The 19744-nt window shown below is 41.7% G+C and overlaps 1 protein-coding gene across 1 annotated transcript in view; it reads right to left on the bottom strand.

The window, feature by feature from the left end:
- SVEP1 (sushi, von Willebrand factor type A, EGF and pentraxin domain containing 1) overlaps positions 1-19744 on the bottom strand; it is a 169625-nt gene that overhangs the window by 146089 nt on the left and 3792 nt on the right. The window contains exons 2-3 of the mRNA XM_065549724.1: positions 5431-5689; positions 2831-3007 (exon numbers count right to left, since the gene is read on the bottom strand). Coding sequence (XP_065405796.1) covers positions 2831-3007; positions 5431-5689 — 436 coding nt within the window. The remainder of the gene's footprint in view (positions 1-2830; positions 3008-5430; positions 5690-19744) is intronic.

Genomic DNA, 19744 nt, shown 5'->3' with positions numbered 1-19744 from the left:
TATACAGATACTGAGCATGCGGCCTGCAGGCTGGGAGGCTGTTTGTGAGCAGCCCAAGTTGGGAACTACATCAGCAAACCTTGGAGAGGCACCCAAGGTTGTGACACAGCCCGTCACAGGTAGTGACACAGCCCGTCACTGGTCTGGATTGCACCCCGGAATGTGACATATATATACATTAGAGGAGGAGAACAATTTCCTATCTTGATGAAAACTCTATGTGCAAGTCATATCCTGTGAATTAAAGATGATCTACAATGGTATCCACAAGCTTAAAAAATTGAAAACTAAAGGCAGCACAATTAATCACAGTCCATCATCAAGTCCCACCAAAGCAAACTTGTCAGCAGCATTCCCACGCGTTATACCATGAAAAAGAGCTAGCACAGAGTCTGGAAATTCCTCGTGCTTTACAAAACCATACTTATGCTCACCAGGGGAAAGTTCAATAAAAAACACTGGAATCTACTTCGGAAAACAAGATTTCAAAATACGTTTTTCTTTTAAGGAATACACGTGACTTTTTGTCTCTCTCTCTTTCCTAAGAGGCAATACAACACTTCAGCAGATTAAGTTATATTTGCAAGAATAGGCCAATTCTATCCAAAAATAGAAGTGTGCAACTTTCATTAACTTTGCCAGATGATGCACAGCAGATGGCAGAACTTGGCACTTCACTGGCATTGCATATAATACAGGATATCTCGTGAAACTTTGATTTAACAGATGATTGCTGATGTGCTATTGAAATAACACTTTGTTCTGCAGTTGCCAAATGCACACTTAAAGAAGTTATGGTTTATACTGTTTTTGTTCAGGGGCACGTTCATGCTAGAGCAGACCCTTTTCAACGGAAGAGGCAAAGTGCAGGATCTGGTGATAGTTCTGTAATGATTGGTCAACTGGAAAATTTGTTTGATTTCTGCAGTAGTTAATAAAAAACAATATACTGAGAGGTATAAGTGTTGAATACGTTTGCCATATTTTGCCATAGGAATGCTCCTTCTTGCAAGCTGAACCCGAAGAAATCAGATATAAAAACCCAGCTTTTTCAATTGAGTTAGGATTGAGAATATATGTCACTTAAAATAACTGGTAGAATGAAATATTCATGAAAGCAAAGAAATTTGAAGTTAAAGTGTGACATGCTCAGCTTCCTGCAGCTCCCGTTGGCTGGGAACGGCGAACCGCGGCCACTGGGAGCTGTGGGGGGGCCGTGCCTGCGGACAGTCAACGTAAACACAATGTCTCGCAGCCTGCCAGCAGATTACCCTGATGGGCTGCGTGCCGAAGGTTGCCGACTCCTGTGTTAGACCTTACTCATCCTTCTCACAGAGATCTGAGAAGATACCCTCCATGCTTAGGTTCCAGATCTATCTGTGTCCTTTTCACTCTACCCTTTGAGCAAATAGAGGCCTGACAACAGTTACAATGGATAGCGAACAACCACATAACCTTAATTTAAAAAACAAACATTATGAAACATCATGAAAGGCCATAACGTTGTTGTAATTCATATACTCAGCAGAGCAGGCTTACATTTCATGAGGCAGCTGGTGAAAATTTTGATTATACATGTGAGAGCTTGGAGACAGAATTAAGATTGATACAAATCAATATTAACTTTATCTTACATTTCTTTTTCTGGTGATATTTCATTATAACTATTTCTCTTAACTAGCTTATAAACTAAATAGAAAAAAGTTAAGAAGTGTTTTGATTATTGTGACATTTCTCTCCCATAAAAGTTAATGCAATTGGACACAACTTGTATATCCTTTTTACAAGCATATTTTCCCTTCACTTATTGTAATCATTACATTACGTTAAAAAAGCACTTCCTTAGATGATCTTTTGATTGCAAGAAAACTTTACATTGAATTCGGTTTTGTTTCTAAAAAGGGATTTCATAATGACAAAATGGCTGATATCCATCTAACCATATTTTTATAATAGCTCTTATCACTGTAGCATCCAGTACTTCCCAGGATTGAAAGCCAATTCCACAAAAGACCAGTGCAATCATTTTCCTCCTTATTTCCCTTTAAGCAGGTCAGGCTATATATGTGAAAAATAAGTAATAAATGAATGTCTACTGTGAAGCTGTATATTGCATCTGACTATTTCACCTTTGTTCATGGACAATGCTATATGAAATCCAGGAATTCAAAAATACTGCCTTCATGTTTCTGCTATAAGATACAATAAATGTCTCTATTTCAGTCAGAGGATTGTCTTTCTATCAGCACTACTAAGGGGCAGTTCACAAAAATAGTCACACAAAAGTCTTATTGAGATGTGATACGTTTCTGCTTAGCAACTGGAATTTTTTCTTCTCTGGCAAGTGAAAGCCAATTTGGGAGAATCCAAGAGTATTCAGTCTATCATGAGTTTAATGTAAGAACCGTTTGCATTAAGATTAATCTACAAGGGCCTGATTCAAAACCTACTAAGTCAATGGGAGTTTTTCCATTGACTTTGCATCAGACTCATAGGCCACATCTACACTACCAGTCAGATCAGCGGGTAGTAATCGATCTATCGGTAGACGCGATAAATCGATCCCTGAATCGACGCCCATACTCCACCTCGGCAGGAGGAGTAAATGGAGTCGACGGGGAATCAGGTAAGTCGAACTAAGATACTTCGACTTCAGCTCCACGAATAGCGTAGCTGAAATTGCGTATCTTAGATCAATCCCCCCCCCAGTGTAGACCAGCTCATAGTCATAGATCTGCATGCAGAACAGCATATGACTTCGTGTGATCTGAAGTAGATTTATATTTAGGCTATGTAGATAAATTGGGGAATCTGAAAAATGGAGACTGACCTGTGCATTCATGCTGTAGTCCTTTACCGTAGTACCCTTTTTCACAGATACATTCAAACTGCCCTGTGTGAGTGCCACATTTGCAGCTTGCCATGATGTCACAGCAGTTCTCATTTGCCTCACAGAGATATGAACAGTGGGATATATCTTCTTGAATGTAACTGCCAGAGGGCAGATCTGCAATACAAATCAATTAAAAAGGCCACAATAGTTAATAATTAGTGAAATGTCGCCGAAAACTTTATAGTTCCAATATTCACTTGTGGGGATGACGATGTGAAGCAAAACTTCAGTTCTTTGAAATGTATGTCTCAAATCCTGAAGTTCTTAACTGAGGAAAAATGCTCACTGAAGTATATGAAGTAAAAATCCCGAGAACTCTGTTTTTCTCTGACAAGTCTTTACTCAGTTTCTTTTTAGTTCTTACTAAGGCAAAACTATCATTGGCCTCAATGCAAGAATTAAAAGGAAAACAAGGGCCCAAATTAGGTTCCACCAAAATCACAGGAATGAATTTGACTTTGATGACCCTATGAGATCAGTCTGTCACTGAATATGTAACTGTTAAAAATAGGTAGATTCTCCGCCTCCACAAAAAAAGATCTAATTAAACATCCTTCAAAAGAGAAAAAAACACCATGCACCAAAAGAATTTGGTGGTAGATATGCACCATACAGGGTGACCAGATGTCTCAATTGTATAGGGACAATCCCGATTTTTGGGTCTTTTTCTTATATAGGCTCCTATTACCCCCCACCCCCGTCCCGATTTTTCACATTTGCTGTCTGGTCACCCTAGTACCATATTCATGTTAAATCAGAAGGTTTACTTAAATCAAAACTACATAAATACTCATGGATAGATTCTTAGTTGATGTGCAGTTGCATAGCTCCGTTCAAGCGAGTGTAGATACATTTATTTAAACCAGATGAAGATCCAGCCCTATATTCTTAACAGCTACTCTTATCCTCCTTTTTTTGTTCAGTGGCAATTCTTCATAAAGGTGAACATCAGAAACCAGTTCCATTTTATAGAATTTTTATACCTAAAGAAACGTCACATTTACATTTATGAGAGGTATTTTTATGAATTTTTGAAATATTCTAAATATGTGTTATTTGCCCACAGTGTATAAAGGCTTTTATTAATACTGAGACGAATTCTGAAGTCCTTCCTAGGGCCTGTCTGCATCTTTAGGTGCCTAAATACCTTTGAAAACTGGCCCAAAGTTCTTATTTAGGCAAAATCTCCATTGGGCCAAACCCTGACATTCTTACCCAGTTCTTACTCAGGTAAAATGAAGCCTTGAAACTGGTGCAAAGGGCAAATGTACATGCACATCAAAGAGAAGAATTTGGCCCAATCTGTTGACTTTGAAAGATCTACTATTTACCTTAATTCCTGAAATCTGTTGGTTTCTGTTGAATGTAATACACATGAATGCAAGAAAAATACTGAAGAAAAGAGACAACACCTATATGAAACATTTCACAAGGCCTTACAGTAACTCCTCGCTTAACGTTGTAGTTATGTTCCTGAAAAATGCGACTTTAAGAAAAACGATGTTAAGCGAATCTAATTTCCCCATAAGAATTAATGTAAATGGGGGGGGGTTAGGTTCCAGGGAAATTTTTTTCACCAGACCAAAAACTATATATTATATAGATATTCACACACTATACGTTTTAAACAAACAATTTAATACTGTTCATAGCTATGATGATTGTGAAGCTTGGTTGAGGTGGTGAAGTTAGAGGGTGGAAGAGTGAGGGATATTTCCTAGGGAATGCCTTGCTGCTAAATGATGAACTAGCACTCGGCTGAGCCCTCAAGGGTTAACACATTGTTGTTAATGTAGCCTCTCACACAAGGCAGCATGAACACGAGGGAGGAGCGACAGCATAGCAGACAGAGACACATACCTTATGTGTGGGAGAGAGAGAGATGCACACTGCCCCTTTAAGTAAGCTGACCCACTCTTAAGTGCATTGTCTTTTTAAGTGAATCAGGAAGTTGAGACAGCAGCTGCTGCCCCAAGCTCTCTCTGTCTCTCTCCCTCCACGTCCCCTCCCTGCCCTATATGGAAAAGGGGTAAGCGGGGTGCAGGAGCGGGGGGAGGGGGACACCCTGACATTAGCCTCCCCCTTCCCCCCCCCCCCCTGCACAGCAAGCAGGAGTTTCTGGGAGCAGCTCCAAGGCAGAGGGCAGGAGCAGCACATGGCAATGGGGGGAGGGACAGCTGAACTGCCGATTGCTAGCCTGCTGGGCGGCTGCTGCACAGGGAACTTAGGGGAGCGGGGAGCTGATAGGGGAAGCTGATAGGGAGGCTGCCAGTCCACCCTGGTTCCAAGCCTCCACCAGCTAGCTCCAACGGGCTGCTCCTTCCTGCAAGCAGTGGACAAAGCAGGCGGCTGCCAAACAACATTAGAAGGGAGCATTGCGCAACTTTAAATGAGCACGTTCCCTAATTGATCAGCAACGTAACAACAAAACAACGTTAACCAGGACAACTTTAAGTGAGGAGTTACTATATTTCCAGCCAGCCCTATGCTCTCTATAGCATCTGAAATGATACTTCCAGGATTACTAAATGTAATACCTTCATGAAGAGCTCTGCGAGCTAAAGCCTCAAACTCTGCAAAGCTGTGAAGCAGGTAACAGTGTTCCTCCTTTGGATGGGAAGCCATGTCATTCAGTTCTCGGATGTTGCCCTGCCATATTCCAAATGTGAAGATCTCTACTCCAAATTCTACACGCAGGGATGCTGCGATGGGTCTAGGATCACCTCCATTGGAATATCCATCAGTAATGAGAAATATCACCTTTGTAGCATTTTCACGGGAGTGTTGCAGTATTTGCTGAAATAAGAGTATAAAACAGTACATCTCAGGCAAAGGGTTAGCAGTGGCTGACCTGCACGTAGTACTTTCTTCCATGGTGCATCTCCTTTTATTTGGCTTGTTTTCTGACTTAATCCAGTTTTGCTGGACCACCCAGTACTAACACAAGAAGATCAACAATCTTTAATCAGAGACTGGTTATCAAGCCAAATATTGACTCATTTTTATATGCTCAGACTCCTGGCATGATACAGATATTGTGAATATGTGACACTGGGCAAATGAGCCACTTTTCACAGCGATGAACAAAATCATCTGCTCTGGCAGAGGGCAAAAAGAAAAAGAAAATTCAAACACACAGTTCTTATGGTGGTGAGAAGACCTTCATTAGTGTTTCATCAACTCTGACTAGGTAACAAGTAGGATGGATAGTACACTGTAGATGCAACTTAAGACACACTGAGCCAGATTCTCAGATGGTGTAAACTAGGAAAGTGGCAACGGAGTTATGGTGAATTACAGCAGCTGAAGATCTGGCCCTTGTCCTTTGCAGTTTATCATAGTGGGCCACATGTTTCACAACTGAAATCATTGTCCAGAACAAAACCGTTTACCTGATCCCTTTAACACAGTAGTGGGCAATGGCCTGTCAGGGTAATGTGCTGGGGGGCCGCGAGACAGTTTGTTTACATTGACCGTTCACAGGCACGGCTGCTCGCAGTTCCCAGTGGCTGCGGTTCGCTGTTCCCGGCCAATGAGAGCTGCGGGAAGCGGCGGCCAGCCTGCCCCGCTTCCCACAGCTCCCATTGACCGCGGCCACTGGGAGCTGCGGGTGGCCGTGCTTGTGAACGCTCAATGTAAACAAACTGCCTCGCGGCCCCCCAGCGGATTAGCCTGACGGACTGTGTGCGGCCTGAGGGCCGCAGGTTGCCCACCACTGCTTTAACTGCAGGTGGGAGTGTAACCAGATACCATAATGCAAATGTGTCACAAATGGTGGGCAAACATCTTTTACCATATGGACAGTTACAATCCTCACCAACACTTTGAAGGGTTTGAAATAGAAACACACACACATACACAGAGCTTACTTATACACCAACACTGCAGTTGTGTGAAAAATTTCAGAAACTATGATTGGTTAAAATGTTAAAACCTGATATCCTGGTATAGGCCAGGAGCCTTTAGAATTCCATTTAGGTAGCAGAAAATTTCTGCCCGACAGACATCAATGCCAACATAATGGCAGATTAATGGGCTCTCTAAGTCAATGTGGCCTGGGAGCTCAGACTAGAATCATGGCTCACCAGCCACTAATCAAAAATGACTGACCCAAAGTCTGTGCCATTGGTGTTGTTCTACTTTCGGAGTCCAAGGAGGCTTGCAGAGCCTTCTCTAACAGGACAAATTTCAGCCTTGCCTCCCTAGCTCTCTGGGTATGCTTGGAGAAAAAGCGACATTGCCTCAGGACACATCCTACTCCAATATGCAGTGGGCACCAAGAGCATCCATCATTAATGGTCATCAAAGCATCACACAAGGGTCAGGTATTAAATCCTAATGACTCAACTTCTGTCACGACTGTAGTACTCCTGCTCAGGGTATGGATGTCAAGATTAACTAAAATTTGTCTGATCTATGCTTTTTTTTTTTTTTTGCTAATGGCTGTAAAAAGAGAACTACATCAACTATACTAAATTATATAGAATGTTGTCAATATATACAAAGCCAAGGAAATAACAGAGTGCACAGAGTAAGCAGGCACTGCAGAGGTTCTGTCCTGTTGCCATGGGTGCTAAAAAGGAACTCAGAAGCACCGGAGTCCATTCCACCCTTTATGGCCTTGATTGGCAGGGCCAATAGGGTACCTAGGACACAGGCTCAGCCCATTGGACACAGCTGGCTCAAAGATTCTGATCTCATGTGCACAGAGCGCACATGCATCAAGAGCGGAATCTGTGTGGCCAACCACTCAGACAATAATTTAAGGTCCCAAGTCTATAGCTTCGAGGCAGCAATCTGTGCTACCATTCAGGATTCCTAGCCACAAACTGTAACTCTTTGGACTGACACCAGGATAATGCATTAACATGTTTGGTGTACTACAATGTAGGTAACATCTGCTATTTGGGCAGGAGTAGCATGAAAGACAGAGCTGAGTCCTGTCCTCTCCTCTGGGAAATGCTACCATGAAGCAGAATCTGTCACAAAGGCCTTATTTTCCTCACCCACATTAAAAGGAAGGAACACAATTCCTGTATTGACTAAGGGCCGGATAGTGCAGTCCTTTCTCAAGGAAGACTCCAACTGGAGTTAGTGACAATTCTGACTGAGTTAGGACTGTGGGACTGACTGAGTCCTAAACACTGGAGCGTGCTAAACATACTCACCCGGTCTTACACTAAATATTCTGAATCTTTCAACTACAATATTGAGACATGTTCTCTGTCCATAGGTATGACATCCAATTGCTTAAGTACTCTGCGAAACATCTGTCATTTAATGTTCAGAATATATTTTGCAATACATTTTGAAGAGTAGATGTATAGTATATGCATAATCTTGCAAATTAGTGCTTTAAATCTATCCATTTGCAATCTGCTTGATTGGAATCTGTATAAAACTTTTGCCAGGCAAAATATCTGCAAACAAAAAGCAAAGAACACGTGCACCATAATGTTTGGGGATGAGATACCGTCTTATCTGAACCACGAGCATTCCTTCTCGGGATATGACTCCAATGGGTTACTGTACCACCCCTAAAACACTTTTCATAGAATCATAGAAGATTAGGGTTGGAAGAGACCTCAGGAGGTGATCCAGTCCAACCCCCTGCTCAAAGCAGGACCAACACCAACTAAATCATCCCAGCCAGGGCTTGGTCAAGCCGATCTTTAAAAAGCTCTAAGGATGGCGATTCCAACCCCCAGCTCCCTAGGTAACCCATTCCAATCACTTCCTTCAGTCTGCTGGCAATGCTCCTATTAATGCAGCCCAATATGCCATTAGCCTTCTTGGCAACAAGGGCACACTGTTGACTCATATCCAGCTTCTCGTCCACTGTAATCCCCATGTCCTTTTCTGCAGAACTGCCGCTTAGCCAGTCGGCCCCCAGCCTGTAGCAGTGCATTGGATTCTTCCGTCCTAAGTGCAGGACTCTGCACTTGTCCTTGTTGAACCTCATCAGATTTCTTTTAGCCCAATCCTCCAATTTGTCCAGGTCACTCTGAACCCTATCCCTACCCTCCAGCATATCTACCTCTCCCACCAGTTTTGTGTCATCCGCGAACTTGCTGAGAGTGCTAACCATCCCATCATCCAGATCATTAATGAAGATGTTAAACAAAACCGGCCCCAGGACAGACCCCTGGGGCACTCCGCTTGTTACCGGCTGCCAACTAGACATCGAGCCATTGATCACTACTCATTGAGCCCAACGATCTAGCCAGCTTTCTATCCACCTTATAGTCCATTCATCCAATCCATACTTTTTTAACTTGCTGGCAAGAATACTGAGGAAGACCGTATCAAAAGCTTTGCTAAAATCAAGGTATATCTCGTCCACCACGTTCCCCATATCCACAGCGCCAATTGTCTTATCATAGAAGTCAATCAGGTTGGTCAGGCATGATTTGCCCCTGGTGAATGCATGTTGACTGTTCCTGATCACTTTCCTCTCCTCCAAGTGCTTCAAAATGGATTCCTTTAGGACCTGCTCCATGATTTTTCCGGGGTCTGAGGTGAGGCTGACCGGTCTGTGGTTCCCTGGATTCTCCATATTCCCTTTTTTAAAGATGGGCACTATATTTGCCTTTTCCAATTGATCAGGACCCCCCCCCCCCGTCCCCCCGATCGCCACGAGTTTTCAAAGATAACGGCCAATGTCTCTGCAATCACATCAACCAACTCCCTCAGCACCCTCGGATGCAATAGATCCGTACCCCCCTGGACTTGTGCATGTCCAGCTTTTCTAAATAGTCCTTAACCTGTTCTTTCACCACTGAGGGCTGCTCACCTCCTCCCCATACTGTGTTGACCTGTGCAACAGTCTGAGAGCTGACCTTTGTCTGTGAAGACCGAGGCAAAAAAAGCATGGAGTACTTCAGCTTTTTCCATAACTGTCACTAGGTTGTCTCCCCCATTCAGTAAGGGTCTCACACTTTCCCTGACCTTCTTCTTGTTGCCAACATACCTGTAGAAACCCTTCTTGTTACCTTCACATCCCTTGCTAGCTGCAACTCCTTTACTGGAATGGTTCAGGGAAACTGTACTTGGAAGTGTCCAAGGGGGCAATCCTCAAAATTACAATTTTTTTTAAGTGTGTAAAAATAAAAACTTTACTTCTACAATTACCGCTAAAGCTACTGTTTTAAATGTCACTGCATCATCCAATGAATGTGAACCTGCTAGTTCACCTGCTAGCTATACTGCTGTCAACACACCGATGTCAAAGCTAACAAGTAGTAGTAATACCCAGTGTAGGAGATGACATTAGTGAGAGTTTTCCCTGAGCAAAGACTGCAGGATCAGGCCTTATATCAGTTACACATATATCACAGACTGATTGAGGGTGCAAGTGTACTGGTCATTACCTCTTACAGGGCCTAATCCAAAACTCATTAAAATCAGTAGAAAGCCTCTGATTGACTGCGGTGGGGTTTGGAGCAGGTCCATGTTGAATTATGTTTTGTGAAGCATTATGGCATGATTATGCCTGCTTTTGGAATTCATAAATCCGAGATCACAAATTAATTACCATGGTAGAAGCACATCATATTTTTTATCTATCTATAGCTATATCTATATATACACACACCTCTACCCCGTTATAACGCCACCCGATATAACACGAATTCAGATATAACGCGGTAAAGCAGCGCTCCGGGGGGGGCGGGACTGCACGCTCCGGCGGATCAAATCAAGTTCGATATAACGCGGTTTCACTGATAACGTGGTAAGATTTTTTGGCTCCCGAGGACAGCGTTATATTGAGGTAGAGGTGTGTGTGTGTGTGTGTATATATATATATATATATATGCATTAAATAAACATGCCTGTAGCATTTTAGTGTCACAAAGAAAATCTAAAATCTTTTTTTTTTTTATCTTGAAGGAAAGTGGGCATCATGGCCACCTGCTGTCACAGCACATTTAACGGAAACCTAGAAAACACTCAGTTAGTTACACAATATCATTCCCCAAAATCTCCCTTTAAAATTATTATACCCTGATCTAGCACTTATTGATCAAGAATTAATCTCCAAAAATGATTTTCTGGATAAAGAGCATTTCATTAAAAGGAAAGTGACACCAATCGTATGTCAGCCTTACAAACAGCTGCTTCAGACCAGAGATCATGAAATTACCTGGTGTACATTCAAAACATGCAGGCAACAGTGGAACCTGCCAAAGAGACAATCAGACAGCTAAACGTTGCTCCTAGAAAAAAAAAATTAATAGCTTGGCCCTTAAGCCTTGCAGCTGTAATCTTAGATATAGAATCCTGTTGTATAAGGAAGAGGACTAAAAGAACAAAACGGAGAGACATTAAGCGTTTGAGCAAAGAAAGCAGACACAAGTCTATTTTTAAATTATATGCCTATGGTAGACACTCCAATTGGTTGCTTTGCCTCTTTTTATGAACATGGCACTAAATACAGGCTACTTGAAGGAATGCTTGATATTCTAGTGCAGGTCTACAACTGTTGGATGTTTTCTGGTAAATTTCACCCTAATCTATGGTCACTGATGGAGCTGAGGCCAAATGGATTACATTTTTCCTCACACACATTTGTCACACATTTTTCATCAGTTTTATTTAATGAAAATCTGTATCACCTTCCTCTCCCCGCAGCCCTCCCAGAAAACTCTTGTAAAAGCCACTTTTGTTCTAAACATTTCAACCTTAATTTACATAAGAAGAATGACTCAAACCCTGCCCCTCACCCTATAAACATTTATGTCCAAGTAACTTTATTCATGTCACTAGTCCCCCTTAACTCAATGGAGTTACCCACACGCGTAAAGTTAAGCACAAGTATTTTTCAGGATGAGGTCTTGAGTTTTTATGGACTGAGCATAAGAACCCATGAGTTATACTGGAGATTTGGATAGGACCTATTTCTCAGAGGCACTGAAAACACACAGCTGCCCTGGACTTCATACTCAGCATTTCTGAAAATTAGGCCCTGAATGACTTGTTTAATTGAAAATGTGGTCCATATCATAATTACAGAAAAGTAATTTTAATAAGTGACCAACCGAAAATACAATTAAATGGTCACAATGCTGGTTAATTATTGTAGAGGATCAGTAGTAAGCTTTTCTCTTTACCCTTCTTTCAGGTTTTAAGCACTGATTGGAGGCTTTAGACTGTTTCAACACACAATCCTTTTACTCCTACGACAAAATTCAACATTCTTTTCCCATTAGCAAAAAGTTATTACCATCTGCAGTGTATTCAGTCTCAGTTGAGTGTGTACAAGTATCTGGCAGACTAGCCATCTCCCCTGTGCCAGGAATAGCCTTCAGAATTATAAAAATGTAGTCTTGTGTAACAAAGTTAGTACACAAAATCCAGCTCTAGAAATTCAGCAGTTAGGACAGAGAATTCTTATAAGAATTCCAGGGCTAGTTGCCTTTCTATGCTTTTAATATTAATTTAGGGTTTGTGAAAGGTATGGGATTGGCAGTATCTAAGACTGAAGACTTCGTATCCACTGAACAGGTACAGCACAGGAACGGCTGTTATCATTTGCCTTGCCTCTGGAGTGAGAGAGTAGCTCAGTGTCTGTGCCTGTTCAATATTTGGCCTTTGGAGAGGCTGCCAACTAAAATGCCATTTGTGATAAAGACACCTGTCCATGAGGAACTGAACTGAGCTGGACTAATTCAGCTCAGATAATCATCAGATAACATCTCTCAGGCCCTGGCATTCCGGGATGGAGTCATGCTAGCAGAGTGGTTGTCCTTAAAAAGGTTCAGTGTTATCTTAGATGCCAAAATAATGTTACCCCAGCATTTCCAGTATTCCCTTATGCCAACATTTACAGGACTCCTTAAAGGGAGTGTAGGGAATACCTAGGAAATACTGAGCTACAACTATCAGCTGTAGTAACTGTGAAGTGTTTTAGAGAGCCAGGGCTGGCTCCAGGGTTTTGGCCGCCCCAAGCAGCCAAAAAAAAAAAAAAAAGCCGCGATTGCGATCTGCAGCGGCAATTCGGCGGGAGGTCCTTTTCTCCCAGCGGGAGAGAGGGACCGTCCGCCAAATTGCCGCCGAATACCTGGACGTGCCGCCCCTCTCCGGAGCGGCCGCCCCAAGCACCTGCTTGCCAGGCTGGTGCCTGGAGCCGGCCCTGTAGAGAGCGATTGCTATAACTTCTTTGCATTTCATTACCAACCCACAGAGCCGTTTGTCCTTTCTGTATCAACAGCTTGTTTATGTTTATCTAGTTTGTAACCTGTGAGCAACAGGAAGATACACAAACCCTTGGCCTAATTCAGAGTAGTCTCAAAATCCCTATCATGAGGTCAATTGAGACATTAATGTCACTGCCCTGTGTGTGTGTGTGGTGATGGTGGTGGTGGTGGGGGGGAAGGGTAGCCTAACCTTTCTGTGACTCAGCTACTCATCCTGGAATTAGGAATAATACTTCTGAACCTCACAAGATGGTCAGGAACCTCAAATGATGTTTGTTAAAGTGCTCTGAGGCTGTTAGATGGAAGAGGCAATAAAAGTTCAAAGTATTATCACCTGATTTACCCCTTCTTTTTTTGGTTCACTCACTTGTTTTGGCTGTTACATTGAGATGCATCCTCTACTCTTTTAGGGTTTTCCCATTCAAAAGAGGAGCTATTGTTGATAGCTAGTGGTTCTGACCTTTGGTTGAAATTTTGCTTTAAGACCTGAGACAGACTGCTGCTCTTCACACATGTGGATAGGAATGGTGGGAATACATGAAATCAGGCAAGTCTGTTTTATTTTGGTTTTTCTCAAGATTTTTTCCCTGCATTATCCAGGGAGAGATTTACTCTAATGAATACCATTCCTTTCCAATACGTAATTGCAGACACACTGCTTCTTTTCCACATTTCCACAATGAGAGCTGCATGCACAAAATTAAGGACGTTACATTGCCCTAATTGCCCATAGATTAGAACATCAGTGCCATAAGAAATGGGCTCTTGCTACTACATAAAAGCCAAGCATGACTATTATTTTCAGAGTGGGACAGGCTAATCCTGTTGCAGTGTTCTATTACAATGATGTTATTTCAGTTCAACCAAATCACTTATGTAGATTTAATCAATTGATCGGACACCTGTTGTTACAGTAATTCTGAATGACTGAATTTTCAGAAGTACGTGCTTACCATGTGCAGCCAAAATGGGTCCCTACACATGCACTGTCTTTCATCATTCTGCTTTCTTCCATGTCATCTCATCTCCCTGTCTTCATTCAAATCTCTTCTTAAAACACACTTCTGAACTGTTTTCAGCTTGTAATCATATTTAGGGCTGGAAAGAAATATTGCCCCAGGTAAGATTGGCAGAGACCCTGGAGGGTTTTCGCCTTCCCCTGTAGCATGGGGCACAGGTCACTTGCTGGGTTGAACTAGAGTAAATGGTGGATTCTCTGTAACGTGAAGTCTTGAGATCAAGATTTGAAGACTTCAGTAACGCAGCCAGAGCTTATGGGTCTGTTACAAGAGTGGGTCCTGTGGCCTGCGGTGTGCAGGAGGTCAGACTATATGAACACGAGGGTCCCTTCTGGCCTTAAACTCTATGAGAATGTTACTGGCTCACTGGACAGACCAAATGGGATGGATCAAACTAGAAAGGACCTCTGTACTACACATGAAAAGTGAACTTCGGGCAACTAGATGGCTAATTTCCAATACCCTCAACAAGATGTCTAGTGTATTAAAATCTTTGGCAATATTCCAGAAACCCAAACACACATTTTAGGTGTGATATTTATTGTAATGATCTCTCATTTTCAAATGCTGGAAGTTCAGATAGCACTCCTTATCCCGGCAGTGCAAAGCAGGTGGAAAATCAGCTTAGCCAGGCAAGTCTGAGCCCGAACATTATTTTTAGCCCTGTAGCATGAGCAACCGGTCAATTGACCAGGGCGCTGAGACCTGCTGCCATGTGGGGGTTTTTACTATGCACATGTACCCATAGACACTCAACTCAGTTTGCCTGGTCTACGAGTATATCTGCACTGCAACCAGGGGATGTGACTGCAGCATGCATAGGAATATCTGAGATCACTTAATTTAGCAAGCTTGGGTACCGATAGTAGTGAAACCACAACAATACAGCCTTCAGTGTAGACTGTTCCAGCCCACCTGGGGCCCTGGTTACTTACTCTGGCAGCTAGCCTGCACTGAAAACTGGGCTGCTACAGCTTCAGTGCTCCTGGTATCTGAGCTAGTTAGATTACAGTTAGCTCAGATGTCTCTACATGTGTTATAATCACAACCCAGACTGCAGCGTAGACGTAGCTGGCATGTCAACATTAGAGCTAAAAGGTGTAAATTCCAGCTGGAGGAGACATACCCATTCTAGCTCTGATTGAGCTAGTGTTCTAAAAATAGAAGTGTAGCCGCAGTAGCGTGAATGGCGGGAGAAGCTAGCCGCCCCAAGTACAATCCCAACCAGGACCATAGGTACATATTCAGGACAGTTAGCAGCTTATGGTACCACGGCTACACTGCTGTTTTTATGGAGTAGCTGAATCAGACCTAGCGTGAGCAAGTCTCCTCGAACTGGAATTTACATCTTCCAGCTCCAGTGCAGACATGCCCTAGGAGAGGGCCAGGCAATGTGAGCCAAGCACCTATCAGCTTCAAGTTTTGCATGTGCCGAAGGGAAAGCTTCTGAGCATTTGGCTGGCCCTGCAACGTATGTGAAGTGTGTGGGAGGGCAGCTGCTGAATTTGCATATTTGTTGTATTATGCAAATTTTGGCATTTTAAGTTATTCACAAACCAAAAGGAACTTTAAAAAAAATGGATGATGCTAAATACTTGATTTTTCTTCTTCTGAATAAAATGTGTATGATAGATATAGAATATCAGGGCAATAACACACTGACTCCTAATGAACGGGTGTCCACATGACACAGTCTGGCCTCACAAAGGATGCTGAATAGCTCACTTGTTGCTAGTCTCAGCAGGAAGGTTAAAGATCTGAATTGACATGAAGCCTGAATTACCCTTTCACTCCTAGAGTTGGCCCCTCCATGGCAGTATTTAGATCATTAATGAATAGTGTGGAGAGGTGTGAGCTGCCGCTGACCACGCTGTACTTATTTTGTGAATAGATACCACAGAGAACGTCAGTATCCAGGGCTCTCAATCACAGCACTAAATTAACTTCAGGGGTGGTTGTATTCTGAAAAGTGACTCTGTAATAGTGGCACTATGGGCACATTGTAGGGTTCCTTGCGTATTGTCTCTTAAGGATTCCATATAAAATTTGCTCAGTTTTAAAAAGGTACATATTTGTTTACTTGTAAACTGCCAGCCCTGCAATCTCAACCTGGGATCTTAGAGTTAAGCTGGGTTCTCTCCAACTTTTTCTATCACAACCATCATAAGACATTCTACTAGCCAAGTGAGGCCCACAGTGAGACCTGTGCAGCCTTCAGAGAGTTTGCACAGTTGTAACCGATGGGAGATTTTAGTGAACATCCTGTTGATGATGCACAAGATGGAAAAGAATCCGCTGCTCATTCTACATTAGCTATGTCAATTCTGCAGGAATAAAAATGAGATTACTCATCTGTTGTCAATAAAGTCCACAAATATGACTCTAAATGCACACAGGGAGTAGATCTGATGAATCAGAGTGCGCCATTTTTTACGTAGTCAATTTTCAGAGCAGAACTGCATTTTAAAAATATAATACAAAATATCTGAAACTAAACTGGAAAAGAATTATCTTTAAAATGTGCTGAAATTGAAATCTGATTATCAAGGATAGCCCAATGGATAATAATTCTGCACTCTGTAAGTTTATGCTTTTGACATCAAGAAGAAACAAAAGCAACATAACTTATTTAAACAAACACTAAATAAGCATTAAAATAGTTTACTCTAATAAATGTGCTTACATTCTTTTGTAAACCACTGTTTGTCATGTTTGTTAATTGGGTAACAACAGAACACTGAATTTGACATACTGGCTTGTTATACACTATCAAGATCAGATTAGAAGATAAAAGCCATTAAAAAAAAAAAGAAAAAGACCAGATGCATTTAGAAATAGATAGGGTGTGTTGTCTAATTCTGCAGATTTTGGGCCAGATCTTCAACTGGTGCAAAGCTGCATATCGCCGTTGAAGTCAAGGGAGGTATGCTGATTGACCACAGCTGAGGATCTGACCTTTTTTAGTTTAATAATTAGTAGCATAAAATACATCTAAATAACTCCCTTAACTATTGTTGTACAATGCCCCTTGTAATAGTTTGACCTGCCTTTTAAAGTCTATCTTTATATTAACTCTTACTTTAACTCAGCAAGAGTGCACAGCTATAGTTCTTTCTTCCATTTTAGACAGTAATTAATTGCACTTTCATGTGAAGAGAAAAAAAAACACACCTGTGGCTATCACTATTTTTAGTGAATGATTTCTCAAGAGGCTACTGCCAGTTAGTCTTTCAATTAATCCATAACTTCAGAGTGTTTTATCTGTAATGATTAATTGCTCACACTATTTTCTATAAATAAATCTTTGCAGCGTAACTTCAAAACAAACAAAAATGATCACAAATTGTTCACTGCTTAAAACTGACAAAAAGGAAGCACTCTTTCCTTGAGCGTCAGCGCTCCCTTCACCGCATGTGGTTAGCTTCCATTAACGTTTCTATGTATGCACAATGAGAAGAAAATACACCTCTGACACTTTCACATGGTTAACATGTTCACATGTCAGGAGCGGTTTAATTTTTCATGAGTGATGTACCCGAGTATTCGGAGTCTAATATTTAAACTGTATCTTTAGATTTATTCATCTAAATTTGGGTTATTGAGAGTCAGGAAGGTTGTGTTGTCTAGAAAATGTTTTAAGATTTAGAAACTATATTTTCGTAAAATAGATTATCAGAGTATGGAATGTGGTTACATCAACACAACTTGAAACATATCTCAATAAAAAAACAAAAACTAAATACTATCAAAGATGACTGTCAAAAGCTAAGTTTGAAAAATCCTAAATACGGCAGTCTAAACCATCTTTTTCTTCAGATTTTACACTATCATTTAAAACATAAAAGAAGTTTCTAGCCCATCCAGTTGCAAAGAACACCTTCTGAAAGTGAAGTGAATGTAACATGATGGTGTTATCTGTCTGCAGTCACTGTCAGCTTCAGTACCTTCCTCTCTGGATGCCCAAAGTGTTATCAAGTGAAATCAACAAGACTTTGGTTATTTCTATCACAGACTAGATTCACCTCAGTTTCACATGGTGACTGCTTGACAAAGTAGCATCAAGAGGCTCTTGGGCCCTTTCAGCATCTAGAGGGTATGGCTCTTCAAATGTACCAAATCCCTGCTAGATAAGTGCTGATATGAAATAGACTCAGGCTCAAAGACTTTAAGGCCAGAAGGGACCATCATGATCATGTCGTCTGATCTCCTGCACATGACAGGCCACTGACCCTCACTCGCCCACTCTTGTAACAGACCCAGAATCTCCGGCTGAGTTACTGACATCCTCAAATCACGATTTAAAGACTTCAAGTTACAGAGACCCACCATTTAAACACTAGTTTAAACCTGAAAGTGACCCGTGACCCACGCTGCAGAGGAAGGTGAAAACCCTCCAGGGTCTCTGCCAATCTGACCCGGGGGAAAATTCCTTCCCGACCCCAAATATGGCAATCAGTTAGACGCTGAGCACGTGGGCAAGACCCACCAGCCAGAGACCTGGGAAATAAGGAACAGGATCCATGAACAGCACTTTAATGGAAATCCCAGCAACTGAGGATGATGATAGGGGCTGAACTTCTCACCAGGGCTTTGTCCCAGGACCTCACTGGTGGCTCATGCTGATACACCTCTTTCATATTTCCATATGTCTAGAAGGTTGAGTCCTCCATCTGCGAGGTTTCTTACGTCCTGGTAAACATGCAGGAGGATAGCACTGCAGAGAGACAACAACTCTGCAGTAACCCTCTTCCAAAGATCCCTCCACAGATAGTGCTAAAGAGCGGAAGAGAACCCTTTCACTTTTTGTATGAGGAAGAGTCAGCATCTGCGGCTGCAGCATTACACAACATACAGTATATTAAAAGGTGCAACACTCCTTACAGGGGATTCTAAAGCAATGCTTCAGTTACTGTACTCGTTGGTGTTAGTGACAATTATGTCATGCCATGGTTCATTTATCTTCTAATCTAAAGTATTTACACATAATACCACACACGACTTGTAACTATTACTCGGAGCCTGGAATGGTTTACCTGGGACTCATTAATTATTTCCAGGGCTCTTGGTTCTATTTGTTTAATATACTCTGCAAATTGGAAAAGAAAATGAGGATTCTGGATTTCATTTTTATTCAACTTATTGGGAACAGAAGAAATGGGGCCAACAAGTGGAAAAAAAGAAAGACAAAAAAAATCATAGCTATAAGAAAAAGCAGTTAAAAATAGATGACAGGAGCACAATAGTTCAGAGGAAGAAAAGAAAGCTGCTTGTTACACTGATGTGTATTTTGCTAAGTTCACTTCAACAGTGGTATTCTAAACATAGTAAAGTCTTCTTTTTCAAGTTCCTAGAAAGGAGAGTATTCCCAAAGTTGTAATTTGTCTGACAGAAAGAAGACGTACAATACAGGACCTCAGCGCAGTACTTCCTTTTTTAACTGAGAGAGGGGAAGCTACTAATTCAGTGAAATGTAGTAATGTCATTCCTTCTCAATACACTGCCAGAACATGAAGTGATACTTCCCAACTTATCAAATCCTAATAAAGAAAACGTAGGTGACAGCAATACTATTGTGCCCATGGAATACATTATTTAGCTGTGCTTGTATAACGAAATCATCTATGTCTAACCTTGCT

This window comes from Chrysemys picta, chromosome 6 (genome assembly GCF_011386835.1).
Source record: "Chrysemys picta bellii isolate R12L10 chromosome 6, ASM1138683v2, whole genome shotgun sequence".
In the NCBI taxonomy this organism is placed as follows: Eukaryota; Metazoa; Chordata; order Testudines; family Emydidae; genus Chrysemys; species Chrysemys picta.
Note: the sequence above shows the minus strand (reverse complement) of the source record. Positions and strands in the feature narration are given on the sequence as shown.